This window comes from Catharus ustulatus, chromosome 6 (genome assembly GCF_009819885.2).
Source record: "Catharus ustulatus isolate bCatUst1 chromosome 6, bCatUst1.pri.v2, whole genome shotgun sequence".
Classification (NCBI taxonomy): domain Eukaryota; kingdom Metazoa; phylum Chordata; class Aves; order Passeriformes; family Turdidae; genus Catharus; species Catharus ustulatus.
The window spans coordinates 57,586,754-57,605,391 of NC_046226.1; the positions used below are offsets into that span (position 1 = coordinate 57,586,754).

The 18,638-nt window shown below is 43.1% G+C and overlaps 1 protein-coding gene across 5 annotated transcripts in view; it reads left to right on the forward strand.

Moving 5' to 3' along the window:
• Nucleotides 1-819: 819 nt before the first annotated feature.
• Nucleotides 820-18,638, forward strand: part of SLC6A5 (solute carrier family 6 member 5) — a 33,504-nt gene continuing 15,685 nt past the window's right edge. Inside the window, exons 1-13 of one of the 5 annotated variants that reach the window (XM_033063502.2) lie at nt 820-1,084; nt 2,256-2,783; nt 3,753-3,891; nt 5,048-5,179; nt 5,499-5,672; nt 6,471-6,612; nt 7,011-7,143; nt 9,285-9,419; nt 9,870-9,973; nt 12,555-12,679; nt 15,731-15,843; nt 16,117-16,248; nt 17,398-17,497. In XM_033063502.2, the coding sequence (XP_032919393.1) occupies nt 1,082-1,084; nt 2,256-2,783; nt 3,753-3,891; nt 5,048-5,179; nt 5,499-5,672; nt 6,471-6,612; nt 7,011-7,143; nt 9,285-9,419; nt 9,870-9,973; nt 12,555-12,679; nt 15,731-15,843; nt 16,117-16,248; nt 17,398-17,497 (1,960 nt within the window). In that variant the 5' untranslated portion in view covers nt 820-1,081. The other 4 variants (XM_033063505.2, XM_033063503.2, XM_033063506.2 and 1 more) reach the window with 4 other exon arrangements.

Sequence of the window (18,638 nt, forward strand, 5' to 3'; positions counted from 1 at the left end):
GATGAACAGCGTCGCTGACGCTGGAACGAGTGGGAAGGTTGCGTAAGGGGCATCCCGATTTGCCAGTGCGCTTTTAATTTTTTTTGTCAGCGCGAACAAAATTATCTTGTGCTCAACAAATCTTTGAGAAAACCCCTCAAGTAGCAAATCACACCTACAAGAGGTGATTAGGTGTGAAGTACGTCTCAGTTATCACCTGACTTTTAATGACGTATGATTTCTCCCTCGAATTATCAGACATAGATGCTTTGATGGGTGATGAAGAACATCAGTAACTTCAGGATTGTTGCCGTCATTTTTGGTCCCACTTGACTGCTCTTCAAATAGTTCTGTTGAAAAGAGGAGTTTACTTTATCGTATGTATCGTTTAAATTTGAGTTTTCCCCATGAGGCACAGTAAAAATTGATGATACAATGCAATTTCGTGCAATGAGACCAAGAAAGACACAATTCAAATGCAGTAGACTTCTCGCTCCGTGTATAGGTATGTGGTTAGACACAACACCGATAATTTTTATGTTTTTATTTTTATATCCATGTGTGTGGCTATATAAATTGATGACATATATAAACAAGCTATTGTAACATCTGATCTGAGAACTGCAGAAATACCGATTTTTAAAAAGGAGCTGGATTGCAATAAGAGGGAGGAGGAAGAGGAGTAGAAATTAAAGGTTTGTCCCCTTTCTCTCTTGCCTTGGGTGCAGCAGTACGTGTTTCTCACATGTTCCCTCTAATTGCCGACAAGAAAGTTCTGCCGTGCTCCGGCTGGCTTTGGTTTAGTAATCACCCCCACATGAGTCACAGGGAACGCGCAATGCCACTGCCGCGTGAGTGACAGCCAGCCGGCGCTCCGGCTTCTCGGTGTCCCTTTAAAATCTGAAACCAAGGGTAATGATTTATCAAACTCTTATTATCAAGAAAATGTCACACGAAGGGCACCTTGCTATGCATTGACGCAAACCCAGTCTTTCCCAAGGAACTATAGAAAGCTTTGCTCTGAACTGGGCAAAATCTAGTCTGACAGTTGCCTGTACCGCTCTTTTCACCTTTATCGGCTCGATCTGTGGCTATTTAAGACATGGTAAGTGCTTGCTTGCTTCTCTTGGATAGCGAGGAGGGCTGGAGGAGCGGAGCGGCGGCGGAGCTGTCCGCGGTGCTGCCGGCAAGGAGCCTCCCGCGGACGGGGTAGGGATGCTGCAGGGGACCGGGCGGGCACAGCAAAAGCGGTGATACCCCAAAATTCAGTGACCGAATCCCTGTAGACTTTATCCCTGGTGCCGAGAGAGTGGGATTATGATGGAGAGAAAATTTGTAGCGGAAATGGTGGCGGGGAGTTTTGTGAGACACTCTGAAAAAAAGCAAGGGTATTTGTAAAGCTGACATTAAACTGATGGAAAAGGTAGGGCTCGACTGCAGGTTACTTAATGTATAAAATGAAGACACGTTTTAAACTGTAGTTTTAAACTGGTGGGAAAAGTAGATGTGAGTATGGGAGTGTCGTCAGTAATCTATTTAATGATTAGGGGAAAGCTTAAATGAAATCTTTAACATTATGTGAGTCAGAAAAAAAGAAAAAGAATAGGAAAGCTACTGAGCTACTGTTAGTGGCGTTAATCCCACTGTGGCAGTGCGGTTATGTTTTGTTTCTTTTTTTTTTTTTTGCATTTCACTCTCTTGCTTTGGAGCGTAGCAGCCAGCTCAGAAATGCTCACCAGCACTATTTCACTTGGTTTTTAACATCCCCCGTTGCCTACAGGGCAGCTTGTCTCTTGCTCATATATATTAAAAAAAAAAGTCGATGTGCATTGTTGAATGACAGAAAGGAAATGGGGCGTAAAATTAAAGAATCTTTCTACACTGGTGATAGGGAAGGGAGCATCCTACAGTCGTGATGTGAAATCTAACGAGGTCTGGCTGCGCACTGCTGTAGAAGCACTTATTTAAACTTGAATTGCGGGTTTGCAGATGCTGGTGTGGTTTTTTGTTTGAGGTTTGTAGATTGGGGGTTTTGGGAGGAATGGGTTGGGGTTTTTTTGTGTGTACCGTACTGTTTTTTGCATCAGAGTATTAACGTTGAATGGGAGGGCAAGCAGGCGAGCCGTGGCTCCTCGAAATTCTGCAACACTCCTGTATCCCGATTTTCTGGCGCATGCGTTTCCTGCACGAGGACAAAATTCGTGTAATCCCCGCAGTGCCAACACTTTTTTTCTCTTCTTCTCCTTTTGGTAAGCTATGTGACGTTCTCATTTTAGGATTACGCCAGTCAAAGGGATATGAGCAAGCAGCTTGTGAACAATCCCGAAGCGGTGGCTCCCGGACCCAAGGAAGGTGCGGGAGTTGTAAGAGCCAGCCCCGAAGATGAGCCGCAGAACGCCCCTCCGCAAGCCCCCGCCGCCACGGCCAGGCTTCCCCGGTCACTCTCCAACGACAGCAAAACTCTTCCCTCCGAAGAAGTGAAACCAAATGATTTTGAGAGGACCAAAGTCGGGATCTGCAAGCTCAGCAGCACCCCGGTCCAAGCCAACTCCCCCCTCCGGAGGGAATCTGTGGAAACCTTTCCCTGCAAGCCTAACCCCGGGGCAGGGATCGTCGGGCAAGCTGCGATCCCTCATTGCAAAATTCCCGCTTTGCAAAGCACAGACGGGGACGCTTCTCTGAGCCTTGGTAAGAGCACACTGGAGCAAAACAACGCCAAGGGCGCCTGGGTGACCTTGAGCCAGAGTACCGTGGTGCTGGGCACAGATGGCAACACTTCCGTCCTTCCTGGCAGAGTGGAGGGGGTGAGTTGTCTCCTTACAGGTTTTCCTTCCCCCGCTTCTGCTCGTGGGAGGTCTTTGCCACTCAGCACCGATTTGGGGTGGAAATTCTAAAATCAGGTGCAGATGAGTCGGGGTTGGGGTTGTGCCGCAGGGAGGAGGGAAGGAAGAAGGGGAGAGAGGAATCTTGGATCCAGGGCAGTAGTTCTAGCGAATGCTAATGATGTAATAGCGGTACAAACGGATCATCCTGGGTAATTCCAGTTGGTTCCTGAGCCGTGCCTGTAGGTGCACCCCGGCTCTGACCCGCACATCCTTACACGACTCAGCATGAGCTCTGGTCCTGTCCCCGGCCTCGGACGTGAAGGGTGCCTTGCCCTTCCACTCCTCAGGCTTCTCCGCCTGCCCGATTCCCCGGGGACTGCGTGTCTTGGACCCTGTAACCAAAAACAGGGCGAAATAAATCAGCCCAATTCCATAACAGGTCCCCGGGAGGGGATGTCGCCGGTGGTGCGGGGCCGGGCAGGTGCCGCTCCCGGCGCTGTCCCTGTCCTGCCTGTGCCCATTTACCCTGGAAGCGGGTGGTACTCGTGCGGTAAAAGCGATTTTCACCTCTCCTGGGTGTGCTAGTGTGTCCTGGGTCGGTCCTGACCCTCCAGAGGCCACCGAGGGCTTCCACCCCCGGGGAGGCGATGGGACCTCCCTTCCAACGGGGCATCGGGAGCTGGGCGACCCACCCCGAGCTTCTCTCGTGGTTTGGTTTGTTTTGGGTTTTTTTGTTTGGTTTTTTTTGGGGGGGGTTGTTTGTTTTTTAGTTTGTTTGTTGTGTTTGTTTTGTTTTTTAAATAGAGGAGAGGCCTGGCAGAGGCGGCGGGGGCTGCAGGGTCCCCTCCGCTGATGCCGGCAGCACCGCCGTACTTGTTCGCTAAAGCGGCTGCTTTCCCCTCTCTTTCTCTTCTCCCCACCCTTCCTCCTTTTTTTCCCCCACTTTAGGAAGACGATGTGGGGGATGAAAATAAAGCCCGAGGGAACTGGTCTAGCAAGCTGGATTTCATCCTCTCCATGGTGGGTTATGCAGTGGGGCTGGGCAATGTCTGGAGGTTCCCGTACCTGGCCTTTAAGAATGGGGGAGGTATGATGGCTTTTTCCTGTCTCTCTACCTGCAGTACCGTACGGGTCTGAGCCAGTCCCTGCCTTTTTGGCAGGGAGAAACACGAGGGAAGCGGGGTCGGCGCCTTCCTATTGCGGGGGCATCTTCACACCATCGGTGAAACATCTGTCTGGGTTTTGGGCGGCTTTTTTTTTTTTTTTTTGGCTTGTGTTATTTTTTGCTTTGTTGGTTTTTTGTGGTGGTGTGGTTTTTTGTTTTGTTTTTGTGGTTTTTTTTTGATGGTCACCTTTGAAAGTAGGAAAGCCCTGATGAGGTTTCCTTAAAAGGCAGCGCTTTCCTTAAAAACATCTGCAATTGGTGCTGGCCGGAGAGGAAGGAAAATGAAGAGGCGTGTTGAACACAGAGGCAGGGCTCCGTAACCCCCCTCGCCTCGCTTACACACAGCCGGGTCTGAATCTGAAATCGGTGGGATGCAGAAAGAGGAGGGACTTTAGAGTAGGGATAGTAACAAGAGGGCTTTTGATCCCGAGTCGAGACATTCCGTTATTTCCTGAGGTTTGGAAAAAATGTTTTAAATCTCTCCATGATCGATTGAAAAATAATAGTTCGAAATAGTGTATGTCGATCTGCTGAACAGAGGAGAGGTTGGAAGAGGGGCTATACCGTTAATAGTTTACAAGGAGGAGAAGAACTTTATTTGCAAGGGTTCTCCTACCAGAGGCTCTTACTGAAAGGGGGAACCGGTGGATGTTAACGGATTTAAACCCTACCCTCTTAGAAAGGGCTCTCAGCCGAGGATAGTGGTGCTGTGATAATCGAAAACAGTTACGTTGAACCGTTTTCTGTGAGGGAAGAGGCAATTTTAAAGAACTATTTTTAAATTGTAAGGTTTTTTTCTTCCTTTTTATTTTTTTTACACGTAAAAACTTCTAAGTGGGAGACGTTAAATACTCGTTTAGCAATAATGAGTATTTAGTGTCTGTAGAAAACGCTGGAAATGTAGAAAGATGACACCCATCTTCCTCCCCCACCGCTTCCCCCTGCCCCGTCGAGGCTGGCGGCACCGGGAATAGACAAAAACCCGAAAAATTTTAATAGAAAAATGTCTTGACTAAGATGTCCCCGGTATCACGGGGTGATTCAGGTTGCTCTCTCTTCTCTCCCCCTGCCCCCCAAGGTGCGTTTCTCATCCCCTATTTGATGATGTTGGCTCTAGCTGGGATCCCCATTTTCTTCCTGGAAGTCTCCCTGGGGCAGTTTGCTAGTCAGGGCCCCGTGTCGGTCTGGAAAGCCATCCCCGCCTTGCAAGGTGAGCGGAGCAGGAGCCGGCCCGGTTTTGGGGAGCATGAGCTGCGCTCCGTCTCCTGCATGGCTTCAGCCGCTCCCTGCGCCCCGCTCGCCGCATGCCACGGGCGCTCCGCGGGCTCGGCTTGCGCGGCCCTGCCGGCCCTTCTGTCCCGCAGGGGTGGCCCTGGCCATGGCCCTGTCGCTGTCCCTGGTCCTGTGCCAGCGGGACCCGATGCTTTGCAGCCGCCGGGCCACGCAGCTCCCACCGCTGCCGGCATTGATTAATTAATTTCCTCTCATTAATTAATGGTTTTCCCTCCTGTCCCTCTGTCTGTCCGCAGGCTGCGGCATCGCCATGCTGATCATCTCGGTCCTGATAGCCATATATTACAATATTATCCTGTGCTACACACTTTTCTACCTTTTCGCCTCCCTCGTGCCCGTGCTCCCCTGGGCTTCGTGTAACAACCCCTGGAACACGCCAGACTGTAAAGATAAAAACAAACTTTTGCTAGGTAAGTTTGGGCATGCTCATACTCTTATTTATTTATTTGCATTTTAAAATAATTAGTGGCCATGGTGGTTTTCCAGAGTTTTCTGCAGCTCAGCTGCGCCCCTGGGAGATGCCAGAGGAGACTGCGGATGGCCGCAGCCGGGAGAGGCTCCCAGCACTGGGGAATGGTCTCTCCCAAACTACTGGGAAGTGATGGTATCCCAAGGGCACTTTGCTCTACTTTTATTTAATTTTTCCTTACCAAGGAAAAAAAAATTAGATTTGTCAATTTAAATGCTAAAAAACCGCCGATTTTCCTTCCTTTCCTTCCTAATTTTTTCTCTCTCTCCCTTATTTTTTCCTCTCCCTTATTTTTTCCTCTCTCTTATTTTTTCCTCTCTCTTATTTTTTACTCTCTCTTATTTTTTCCTCTCTCTTATTTTTTCCTCCTCCCTGCCCTCCCTTTTTTCCCTCTCTTTTTTCTCTTTTTTTTGCCTCCTGGAGGAAAACTCTTGTGTAGGCAACAAGACACCACAGCTGGCAGCCCATGTTTGCTAAATACGAGTTATTTGTCTTTAGAGAAGGTTCTCTTTAATGAAAAAACCAAAACCCGTTTCTTCTGCAAATGACCCCAAACCCACAATGACATGAAAAAGGAAAAAGTAAACCTGGTTAACGTTGTTTTGGAACAGATATCGGCAACTCAACAAAAGTTTAATTAATTAGGAGTGATCTAGTGCATTCTTGTCCTTTTACAACAACAATGATAAAGAAATTTCACTACTTTATTTTTCTGTTCCCCCACCTCATTTCTTCCTAGATTCCTGCATTATTGGCGACCACCCAAAAATACAAATCAAGAACTCTACTTTCTGTATGAGTGCCTATCCAAACCTCACCATGGTTAACTTCACCAGGGAAGGAAACAAAACATTTGTCAGTGGGAGTGAAGAATACTTCAAGTAAGATCTTTCTTTGTTTAGAGCCTGATCCACTGGAGCAGGCAACAAATCCATGGTTTGGAAAACCAGAAATGCAGTAGTAAAGGGCAGCAAATTATGCTAAATTTTAGTGCTTAGGAATGATAAGAGCTGAATTCAAACACTGGATTACTTGTTTTCTGTTCCTGTGGTGCTTAGCACAGCTGGGGTGTTAGCCCATGCCCTGCAGTTCTATCTACTACTGCAATGCAGATAAATAAAATAATACATGGCGAGAATCACTGGAACTCTCTAGAGAAACTGCTGAGGACACTGTAGCAAAACAAAAAAGGATTTTGCACTGAATTGCTGCCTGTGGTTGCTGTCATTATTTTTTCCCCAAATTTTTATAATTTCTTTTTTTCTCCCCTTGTTTTTAGGTACTTTGTGTTGAAGATTTCAGCAGGGATTGAATATCCTGGTGAGATTAGATGGCCCTTGGCACTATCTCTTTTCCTAGCTTGGGTGATTGTTTATGCCTCCCTTGCTAAAGGAATCAAGTCATCAGGAAAAGTAAGAACAATAATTGTGATTGTACTCTCATAAGAAAGCAGGGTGCTGGTTTTTGGGGACTCACACTCTCATTTAAGGAATGAATTACTGAAAATATTCTCAGTATATGACTAAATATTAATTAAAATGCCTTTTTCCTGTCTGTGTTTTCCTTTCTAGCTAAAACAGAAACAATTTTTGTTTGACATTTTTTCTCTAATCTTCAGTAAATTTAAAATGAGTTCTTAAGCTGCACTGAATAGTGAGATGGCACAAATGGTACTTTCCAGCCTTCCCTATTCTGTGTGGTGTTCATAAAAATCCTGCAATCATCTCACATTTCACTGGAATCTGGGAAATTGTGATGTAAATTAAGATGTTAAGTAACACATTTTAAAATCAGAACTGAACTTTTAAAAAGCTCTGTGTGTGTGTGTGTGAGCAACATAACTAGGTATATCCTGGGATAAAGATAGTGAAAATGAAGACATGAATTTTCTAGAACTGGTCACAGAATTCCAATTCCAAGCCATCCCTTTGCTTCTAGAAGCTGGCTTTACCTGTTGAGAGGTCTCTTGGCAATTAACAGAAAATCCAGGGACTCAGAGTGCCAGGGGAAAGTTGACATTTTTATTTCCCCCTTACCTTAGTGGGATAGGAAACAATATTTCATGAAAGGCAAGAGACTGGATAATAATGTGGGTTTGGATGTTGCAATGGATGTTTCTCTGACTGACTCTTAGTGGTCAAAAAAAATTACTGATACTGAGGTCAGAGAGAGAACTTGACTCCTTGGTATTAGAGATAGAAATCCTGTATGTTTGTAGAGATTGGTTCAGTATCCTGACTGCACAGAAATTCATCAGGGCAACTTTTTGAGACACCTTTTGAAACAACCAGGAAAGTTTGAAAAGCAGTTTCAAAAGTCACCTCAGCTCAGACCACAGGCTCTTCTCCCCCTCTGCTCTGGTGAGAAGCCACCTCAAGCCCTGTGTCCAGCTCTGGACACCACAGCACAGGAAGGATCTCTTGGAATGAGTCCAGAGGAGGCCACAAAGGTGCTCACAGGGGAAGAGCAAGGTCCAGGGACATCTTCCAGCACCTTCCCCTATGTAAAGGGGCCACAGGAGAGCTGGAGAGGGACTTGGGACAAGGACATGGAATGACAGGATAAGGAAAAATGGCTTCAGACTGACAGAGGGCAGGGCTTAGATGAGATATTAGGAAGAAAATCTCCTCTGTAAAGGTTGTGAGGCTCTGGCACAGGTTGCCCAGACAAGCTGTGGCTGCCTCATCCCTGTATGAGTGTTCAAGTCCAGGTTGGGCTGGGTTTGGATCATCCTGTTCTAAGGGAAGGTGTCCCTGCCCATGGTAGGGCTTGGAATGAGATGATCTTTCAGGTCTCTTCCAACCCAAACCATTTTATGGTAATTCCACAATGTGTTATGATAAGATTCTGTTTTGTTTAGGACCCAGACATTAATGAGAAAAATATTTGAAATGATTGTGTGTTGAATGTAAAGCTAAACTCAATCCAATCATTTTATTTGACCACAGAGAGAGCTGTGTTCTAGATGATTATTAAAACATTAAACACACAACCACTGTTCTGCATTTAAATATCCTGATGATTTAGGTCTTTCCTTTTTTGAATTTGGACCATAACTATCATCATGGTGATATGCAATTAATAAGAGGTATGAACAATAATGAAAATTCTTCAGACTGTTTTTTAGTTCAATACAGAAACAGTATGAAAGAAAACTGTAGAAATGTGTTACTGAATGGTACTTCTATTTCATTTCCACTGAAGTGGGATAGTTCACTCTGGGCAATGATCAAAAGTGGTATTTTCCTTTAGCTTAAAAATTCCTGTTACTCCTCTCCAGGTGGAGAGAGGGACCCTCTTCCCTTCGTTGTCTAGAATTCCAGCTCTTATCTCCGTTGTTATTGATGTTATTCTTGTCTCCAGCAGCAAGAAGAGTTGTGAAATTTCAGATTTCCAGGGAAATAGCCCTTGTTGTTTTCTTAGTTTATCCCCTGACTTGTCTGTGAGCCCGAGTAATTGTCTTCTTCAGGCAATAGTGGCAATTACACTTCCCCTCCTCCTCTCTTCTTATCCAAATCAGCCCTTTCAGTAACGTTTTCTCTGCCCTTTCCAGGTTGTGTACTTCACAGCTACATTCCCCTACGTAGTTCTCATCATCCTTCTGGTAAGAGGAGTAACTCTACCTGGAGCTGGAGATGGGATCTGGTACTTCATCACACCCAAGTGGGAGAAGCTGATTGATGCTATGGTGTGTTTGCTATTGCACTTAGAGCTGCTGGGGTGAATAAATCACACACATCCCTTGGGGTCTGCTGCAAGCATTTTCCCTGTGCAGAGGTGGTGTTGTCACCCGTGGAAATTTGTTCTTCATCTTACATGGGAAAAGTATTATTTAGGGTCACTGTTTTATTTAGATAAAACATCAGTATCTGATGCAGGTTTTCTCTCTTGATTTGAATTTTTTGTTTCTGAATGTATTTTAACTGATATGTATCAAACAATGTAGTTTTTATATTTGTATCTTCCATGTTCAGCGAGGTTTATATTGCCCTTTTATGTGGGGGCTCAACAAGAACAGTGCTCCTTATCAAACAGGCCTGATGTATTTCATGGCAGGATTTTGCTTTTAAATATTCTATTGACATCCATTGGTCTAACATTCTTTCCTGAAGCTGTTGCTATTTTCTTTCCTCTCTAGGTTTGGAAGGATGCTGCCACTCAGATTTTCTTCTCCTTATCTGCAGCATGGGGAGGTCTAATAACCCTCTCTTCATACAACAAATTCCATAATAACTGCTACAGGTATGTAAGAGTGAAATACATCTCTTTTATTAAACAGATTTGTCCAAAATCAATTGTCCTTCATCTTGCAGATATCTGGTTTGTAAGACCCCTATCTCTTGTCTTTTTTTTCCCTTGTGTTTTTTTCCCCTGTTTTCTTCTAGCCTTTCCCCCCCGCCCCCTTTTTTTTTTCTTCCGTTTCCTATCTTTTTCCTTTCTTTAATTTAGTTTTTTTTTTTTTTTGGGGGGGGGTGGTGGGGTGGGGTAGGGGGTGTGTGTGTGTTTTGTTTACATTTAACCCTTTTTGGTTTTGTGTATTTTCTCCTCTCCCCGGGTCCTAATCTGTTAGTCTCAAGATGAGCATTTAGGCTTATTAAAGTTCCTACTGGGTCCCCATTTTCAGAATCAGGAGCTTGAAGGGCAATCTGGGATGTGTCAAGAGCTGTGAGCAGTGAAAGTCTCTTGGTAGCTCTGCTGAAGGGCAACCCATGAATAGAGTGGGCTGAAGGCTGTTCTGAAACATGCAGGACTTTAACTTACAACTTCCATTTATGTGATTCTTGCATCTCCCAAATGTTCTTTCTTTTTCCAATTACTCTCACTGTGGTTTTACATGTACAAAGTAATTTCATGCTATGAAACTTAAAATAATTTTTGTTTGAAATCACTGAAAGTTATTTTAACAAGGGAAAAAGTGTAGTTTTTCATGCAAAAGCCTGCCAGCTAAAATATCTGCAGATGGAAAACACAAAAGCAAGTGGCATTAGTGGAGTGCCTCCCTGCTATTTTACAGTTTTTAAAGTCAGTCTGAAGCAAACCTTTGCCAATTCCTGCAATGACAGCGGTACTGATTCAGGACAGCCAGCACCATGCACCCAAGAGGATGCTCAAAAATTCCCCAGTCAAGACTTCAAAGCAAACACTCCTTGAGATTTCCACTGCCATCTCCTGTGGCTTCGAAGTACAGAATACAAAATACTTAAAAAAGAAATGTAGATGAGGGTATTAAAAAGTAATTTCAAAAATATTTTTACTAGTACTCAAAAATAATTAAGTAATTTAATGAAATTATCCCAAAATATGGATGAAAACCAACAGTGTTGCATACACAATAACTCCCACCCAACAAGCCTTTGAGTCCTATTTTTGAAAGTGCTGAGGTTTTTTTAGGTGGTTTTTTTTTGGTTTTTTGTTTGTTTTTTTTTTTAATGAATAATTGCAATCAGAATATCAGGGAAAAAATGGAGGAAACATCACACTACATTTCTGCATTTATTTAACAATGTTTTGTGGTGTTTGGAAGATGTTAACAAAAATTTTGAAGGGGAATACATTGTAATGAAGTATAAAAATATTACAGTTCTAATACTGAATGCATGATTTACCTGTGTTAGGAAGGGATATGTAAGACCGAAGTAGAAATCATTAGATAAGCTTAGTTATTCCTAATATTTTTAATTTTACAACACAACCTTGAATACCAAAATGAAGTGTGACTATTTTCTTTTTTAATTTCTATATTCATTACATTTCAATACAGCAATTGTATTTTTCAGTTACACATTCATTTTAAACATAGTAAAAAACCTTTAATTGCAGTAAATTTACATAAATCAATTTCATAATGAACACCTGAAATATTTTAACCTATCTAGGTTTTGGAAGAAAGTCAATACATGATGATTCCAAACAGCACAATGTCATTTTTTTACTGTAGACCTAAAAATTAACAAAATTATTCCTTTTAAGACATGCTCTGTTAGAAATTATAGAAGTTTACCAGCTCAGTGTGGTTCTTTGACAGTGTTTCAAATTGAATTTCATTCTGTTCCTGACAAAAATAACCCCCTAAAACAGTAAGAATAAGCAATTCTAGCCAACATAAAAACCCCCAAACATTTAAAGTGAGCGATCTGTTTTTCTAAAGGTGTAGTAGTTTATGGAGAAGTTCTCTGGACGTGCATGTTGTTAAAAAAATCCTATCAAGAATGTAATAACTATGTTTGGGGCTCATGAGGGCAGGTTTGCTGTCAAGTCTTGACATATCCAGTACAGTAAGACATTTAGCTATAGACTTCTTGAGATTCCTTTGACAGCAAGAGCCATGGAAAAATGTACCAAGGAATCCTCCCTCTGCAGGCAGGAAGGTGATTGAGAGAGTTCTGCAATGCACAGAAAGCTTAACCCTGGAATTTTGTGTAGGAGTACAAGAAGGATAAGACAAAAATCATCTTACTTAGTCCATACCTCATATGGAGAACAGGTGTCCTCATGAGGCAAAGAGTTAAACAATGTGTTACAAATTCTGTCACCGTGACTGTCTCTCTCCTTCAGAGAGGCCAAGAGCAGATGTGTTTGCCCTTCTGCATGGCCTGTGGGTCCTACATTGCACATGGGAGATGGAAGCTTGTAGAGCTGATTCCTGGTGGTGCTGTGGAGACTTTTGTGCTCCCTGATCAGCATCAAATGCATCTGATGAGTATAAAAGTGTGCATTTGCCAGCGTTCCCACAAGATGTGTGTGCTCATGAGAAACTCCTGAAATACATATACAAAACCTTCCTTGTGTGTATCCCAACAGGCTTCTTGTGCTTTCTTTGCAGGGACACATTGATAGTCACGTGTACCAACAGTGCCACAAGTATATTTGCAGGCTTTGTCATCTTCTCAGTTATTGGTTTCATGGCAAATGAACTCAAAGTGAATATTGAAGCTGTGGCAGACCAAGGTAGGGCTCACTGGAATTTCATTACTTAGGCAAGCACCCTCTAGCACTTCCAGCTCTGTTATTAATGATAACATTGATCTTGAAGGTGGGAATGATGGCTTCAAAGTCATGGGGATTAGTAAACCACATGTAAGCATTTCTGTACAGGAGAAGGTACGCTGGGAAATCAAGATTACAGTTAAAGCCTCTTAATCACTTGTTTGATAAGAGAAGGAACGAAGTTGAGACTCACTTTAATCCTTTGTGTAGATGATGAATGGGATGGTCCCTTCATGTATTCTAAGGGATTATTTGCTTTCTCCTTGGTCTCTGCTGCTGTTTCTCAAATTGTCTTCAAGGTAAATATTATCTCTGCTGGTAGGAAATTTGGATGAGAGGGATGTGGGAGAAATCTGGTGCGAGGGGTAGATTGGTCTTCTGAACTGTGGGGAGCAAGGAGATGCCTCCACAGAAAAGTAAAACATTTCTGAAGAACTGATTAGAACACCTTGGTTAGTGAAGAGAGATGGTCATTAGTGGGGATCTGAAAGGGCTTAACTGGTAGAGCTGAGCACTGCTCTGCCAACTAAACCACAGCTCTAAGTGCCAGTCATTGCTAGACCAGCTCCAGGGAGGAGGACTCCACCACCTCCCTGGGCAGCCCATTCCAATGTTTAACCACCATTTCAGTGAAAAAATTGTTCCTGATTTCCAGCCTGAACCTCCCCTGGCACAGCTAGAACTGTGTCCTCTTGTCCTGTCAATTGTTGCCTGGGAGCAGAGCCCGACCCCCACCTGGCTGCACCCTCCTATCAGGGAGTTGTAGGAGTTTTTAGGAGTGATGTTTACATTCAATTTTTTTTTTAGACTTTACCTCCATTGTGGAACAAACAACAAAAGCAGCCCCAAAATCTAAACTACACTCACCAAATCTAAACTGCACTCACCAAAATTGTTTGGAAGAGTTAAAGAAGCTGTGTTTGAGTGGAGCTGCAGTGGCAGCTCTAAAGAGACGCAGAGAAGTGAGATGAGAGTCATGACTGTCAGACATGGTGGAGGGAACACCTGGCTCAGCTGGTGCATCTCTTTGGAGATGTGAAATATTCAGCACAGGAGGTCAAAAACCCTTTTCTGCTGAGTGCTTGCTGGTGGTCTTAGAGTTAGCAAACGGTCTGAGGCTGGAGCTCTCTGCTCCCAGCTGTTCCAAGGGATGTGGGGAAAACTGTGACTGCATTTGTAAGAGTCTGATCAGATCATGCAAAATTATTTCATGAGGATAAGGCTTTGCTGCTCTCCATGACAGGGGGAAAGAATTTAGTGAAGTAATGGAGGATGAATTTGAAATAGGAAGATAGTGAAGATTAAGGATAATTGTGGACTGGGATAGTGTACTGCATAACTGTAGTCAAAAAGCAAACTTAAGAACTGGTGGAAAGAACCAGCCTGATTTTTTTTTTTATTTTAAAATTGTATTTCTTTTTGCAGTGAAGGAGAAAAAAGCCAAAATGATGATGAAAGATAATCTCCCTTCAAGTTTTCAAAACCTTGATTGGAAATGTTAATGGAAATAAGGGGTTTTACAATTTTTTCCTTTTTATTTTCTCCTAAAATATTAATCTGAAAACTATAATGAGGTTTTTCATTTAAAATTTTCTTTTCAGGAAAAACTCATTTATCTGATGAACAAACAAAACATGGAGGGAAAAACAGCACAATCTCTTTTTGTTCTGCTCTCTGATTAAGAAGATAGCGTAGTTGAAAAATGTTATGCTTTAAAATGAAGGTTCAAGGTATTTTACTTTATAAGACGTATAAAGTACTTGGAGTTTTCCTGGCTTTAGTACACTTTTATAAAAAGTTCATACCCACTAAAACTTGGAAGATGGAAGGAATGGGAATTACCCTCCCTGTGGCTTGGTGCTACCAGGAGTTGTTATCTAGGAGAGTTATGAGGGGCTGACATGGAGGCATGTGCAGATTCATATTCTATAATTCAACTTTTCCTGAAAGTGTAATTAATGGCAACTCACTATTCTGAGACCTAATTAAATTTCTATATGCAGGCAGCAAGTTTAAACAGAGCCCTTATCTCCAACAGTCAAGAAAAAACCTTTAATCAAGAGAAGTTTGTAAATACACTTCACAAGCTGCCCAAGGAGATGATTTACATGCTCCTGAAACTGTATTTTTCTAAGTATGTGAGCAAGCAGCAGTTCACTCTGTGCAGCTGGAGGAACTGGGGTAAAATGAAATACAGTAGAAATGTCGAAGGCAGAGCAAGTGGGAAACCCATTCTCTTGGCATGAGGAGAGCTTGGCTCTCATTTGTATTTTACCTGGCAGGAAGCATCTCTCAGAGTGCTTGAAGTGAACATCCCTTCAGCTGTATAAATAGAGAAGAAGTGCCACCTACTGTAATGCTGCCACCACAGCCCTGCAGCCTTTGCTCCCAGTCAGATCTAAGCACTTGTAAAAATATTTTTTCTTTACCATCCATAAAAATTAAAGCCCAATTAAAAAAAAAAACAACAAAACAACAAAACAAACAAAAAAAGAATGGAAAATTCCTGGCTTAGGCTTTAAAAGATTCCATCTCCTTATTTCTTATACTCCTGTGCATTATTTCAGGTTTTCTTGTGGATTTTTTTAGAATCACAGTAGTTATTGCCTTCTGTCTAGTATCAAGTCTGGGTATGTTTTATATTCTGTCCTCTTTTAACAGTTTGGCAATGAGTTGAAGAAGGGTATTTGCATTTCCATTCATGTTGTAGCACTGAGGTGTGGATGTTTGCCACGGGTTGCTAATTGGCAGGAAAGTGGCAGGAATTTGATCACAGCGGGACAGAAACATGTCTGCAGTGTGCAATTTTTGCTAGCTTTTAAAAAAATTGTGTCAGTGTGTTGGTATACTGGTTGAACATGCATTCTGCCTGGAAAGTTGGAGCAAATAAGTGATTTGAAATTTACAGTATAAATAGAAATTAATCAGGTAAGGCTAAACTCTGTAATGCTTAAGACTTTCTGTAAATAAGAAAAATGGAATCTGATAATTTTTTTTTTCCCTAATTTCTAGGTCCTGGGATTGCTTTCGTGGTTTACCCAGAAGCCTTAACTAGGCTGCCCCTCTCTCCCTTCTGGGCTATAATATTCTTTTTGATGCTTCTAACTCTTGGATTAGACACGATGGTAAACTGCTTTTGTGTCCCATTATTTTCCTTTTGATTTTCCTATTTATTTGTTTGGAGTACATGCAATTGATTCCCATTTCCCATGTGGGCACTGAGTGGTGAAAAGAGAGGAATGAAGTAAGGTCATCAATGCTGGAATGATTTTGGCAGAGTTTTGGTGCTACCATCTGAGCATTTAACACCTAGGACTCAAAATACTCTTACATTGTTTTAGATCCAGTTGGACCACTTTGTGTGCATGGAAATGAACCCTTTTTTGTTTGTTTTTCAGTTTGCCACCATTGAGACTATTGTGACCTCTGTGTCAGATGAATTCCCCAAGTACTTACGTACACACAAGACGCTGTTCACTCTTGGGTGCTGCGTGTCCTTCTTCATCATGGGATTTCCTATGATCACTCAGGTAATGGCACTGGCTTTGAGCATCACTGTCTGTCCCCAGTCCCCCTCTGGTGGCTGCTTTCCTCCTGCATAGGTTACAAAAGTTTTAGCTTGCTCTGAGATATTCTTAAAAGACTTTGCTGTTCAAATCTTTCTGAGGATCAGACCTTCAAAAGGTTCTCTAGCCAAACATCTCCAAAATAGTAATTTAAATTAAGTATTCAGCCCACACTGACAGAGGACAGGGTTAGATTAGACATTAGGAAGGAATTCTTCCCTGTCAGGGTGGTGGGGTCCTGGCACAGGGTGCCCAGGGAAACTGTGGCTGCCCCATCCCTGGAAGTGTCCAAGGCCAGGATGGGGCTTGAAGCCACCTGGGATGGTGTGAGGTGTCCCTGCCCATTGCAGGGGGGTTGGAATTAAATAATCTTTAAGCTTTCTACCAACCCAACCTATTGTATGAATAAATTAAAAAAAAACCAATTTTGAATGTTATATAAATATGCACATCTGTTATGAGTGCCTTTCCTCTGAGATTAGACATGTACTGATGGTCTCGACAAACTGTGAAGTTAATACTGGAGTTCCCATCTACTACTGATAAACTTAAATGTCTTCTTCACTAATACCTGCAGCATTATATATAACTCCAAGATGAGATGGACATAATCTTAATATTTTATCCATCCTTCCCCGCCTTTTTATTTTTCTTTTGTTCCCCCTTAACTACTAGCCCAACTTTCCTGTTCTAAAGCCCAGGAAGGATTCAGTCCTTTATTCTCTTGAATTATGCAGCTTAACTCCATCATGGAGACAGAATATTAAATCCTTTCCAAACAGATGAACTGGACCCATTATCATGGTAGTTCTGCTTTTAATGGTGATTTTGCTTTTGACATAGTATTACATGGTTTGAGACACTGTAGCTGGAAGGTCTGATCACAGTTCAGTCCTTAAAGGACTGAATTCAAAGTCTTCCCAAGCTGTTCTAGCCAGCAAAATCAGGTGTACCTCTGCTTTTTTCTTGCTGTATTTGATATTCATTCAGCCAGAAGGAAGAAGCTATAGTGCAGCATGAGCCTGTAGATGTTTGAATGCTTCCTTGAGTCTTGTTCCTCTCCAATCTGCTTTCCTCAATGCCAAGAGTAATCTTTTATCTTTCTTTCCTTAGGGTGGAATGTATATGTTACAGCTTGTGGACACTTATGCAGCCTCTTACTCTCTTGTCATTATTGCCATCTTTGAGCTTGTTGGGGTTTCCTATATCTATGGTAAGAAAACATTGTTATTAGACAACCTATGTCAAAGCAACATTTTAGCAAATGACAAAGTGAAATTCTTAAGGAAAGGAATAATTTTTTCATAATAAAAAGCCTAAGAATTCTCTTATTTTGGACAGAAGCATGATAGGACTTCAGGATACCTTTAAATGCATGTATTCAAAAGCTTTCATACAGTCTCAAGTAATTTCCCACCAACAGGTCAAAGATATGAGTACGAGAATAGACCAAACATTTGGTGACACTTTTCCAGAGGTACTTTTGTGTTCTGTCCCATTTTAGGGACAGAGACCTCCTGAGCCACTAGAGGTGACTTGGTGTTGCAGTGGGGGACACTGGCTGGGTGCCAGGCACCCAATAGAGCTGGTCTATCACTGCCTTCTGCAACTGCACAGGAGAGGTGAAATATAACAAATATTCATGGGCTGAGTTAAGACTGAGACAGATCATTCAACCAATGCCATCGTGGGCAGAACAGACTCAGTTTGGGGATATTAATTGCACTTATTATTAAGAAAAACAGAGCAAGATAATGAGATAAAAATAAATCTTAAGAGCACCTTGACCCCACTCCTCCCTCCTTCCCAGCTCTATCTCCTCCTCCTAGAAGTGCAGGGAGATGGGGAATGGGTGTTATGGTCAGTTCGTCACAGGCTGTTCCTGCTGCTGCTCAGGAGAGGAGTCCTTCTGCTGCTCCAGTGTGGGGTTATTCCCACAGGGGACAGCTCTCCATGAACCTCTCTAATACGAGTCCATTTAGTGAGCAACAGTAGTCCATGAATGGCTGTAACATGGGCCACTCTTCTATGGGGTGCAGTCCCTCAACGACAGTCTGCTTCAGTGTGAGTCCCTCACAGGGTCACAAATCCTGCCAGGACACCTGCTCCAGTGTGAGCTCCTCTCTCCATGGGTCTCCAGGTCCTTGCCAGAACCCTGTTCCAGCATGGGCTTCCCACAGGGTCACAGCCTCCCAGGGCATTCCCCTGCTCTGGTGTGAGTCCCTCCATGGGCTGCAGGTGGATCTGTGCATCCCTGTGCCCTCCATGGGCTGCAGGTGGATCTGTGCATCCCTGTGCCTTCCATGGGCTGCAGGTGGATCTGTGCATCCCTGTGCCCTCCATGGGCTGCAGGT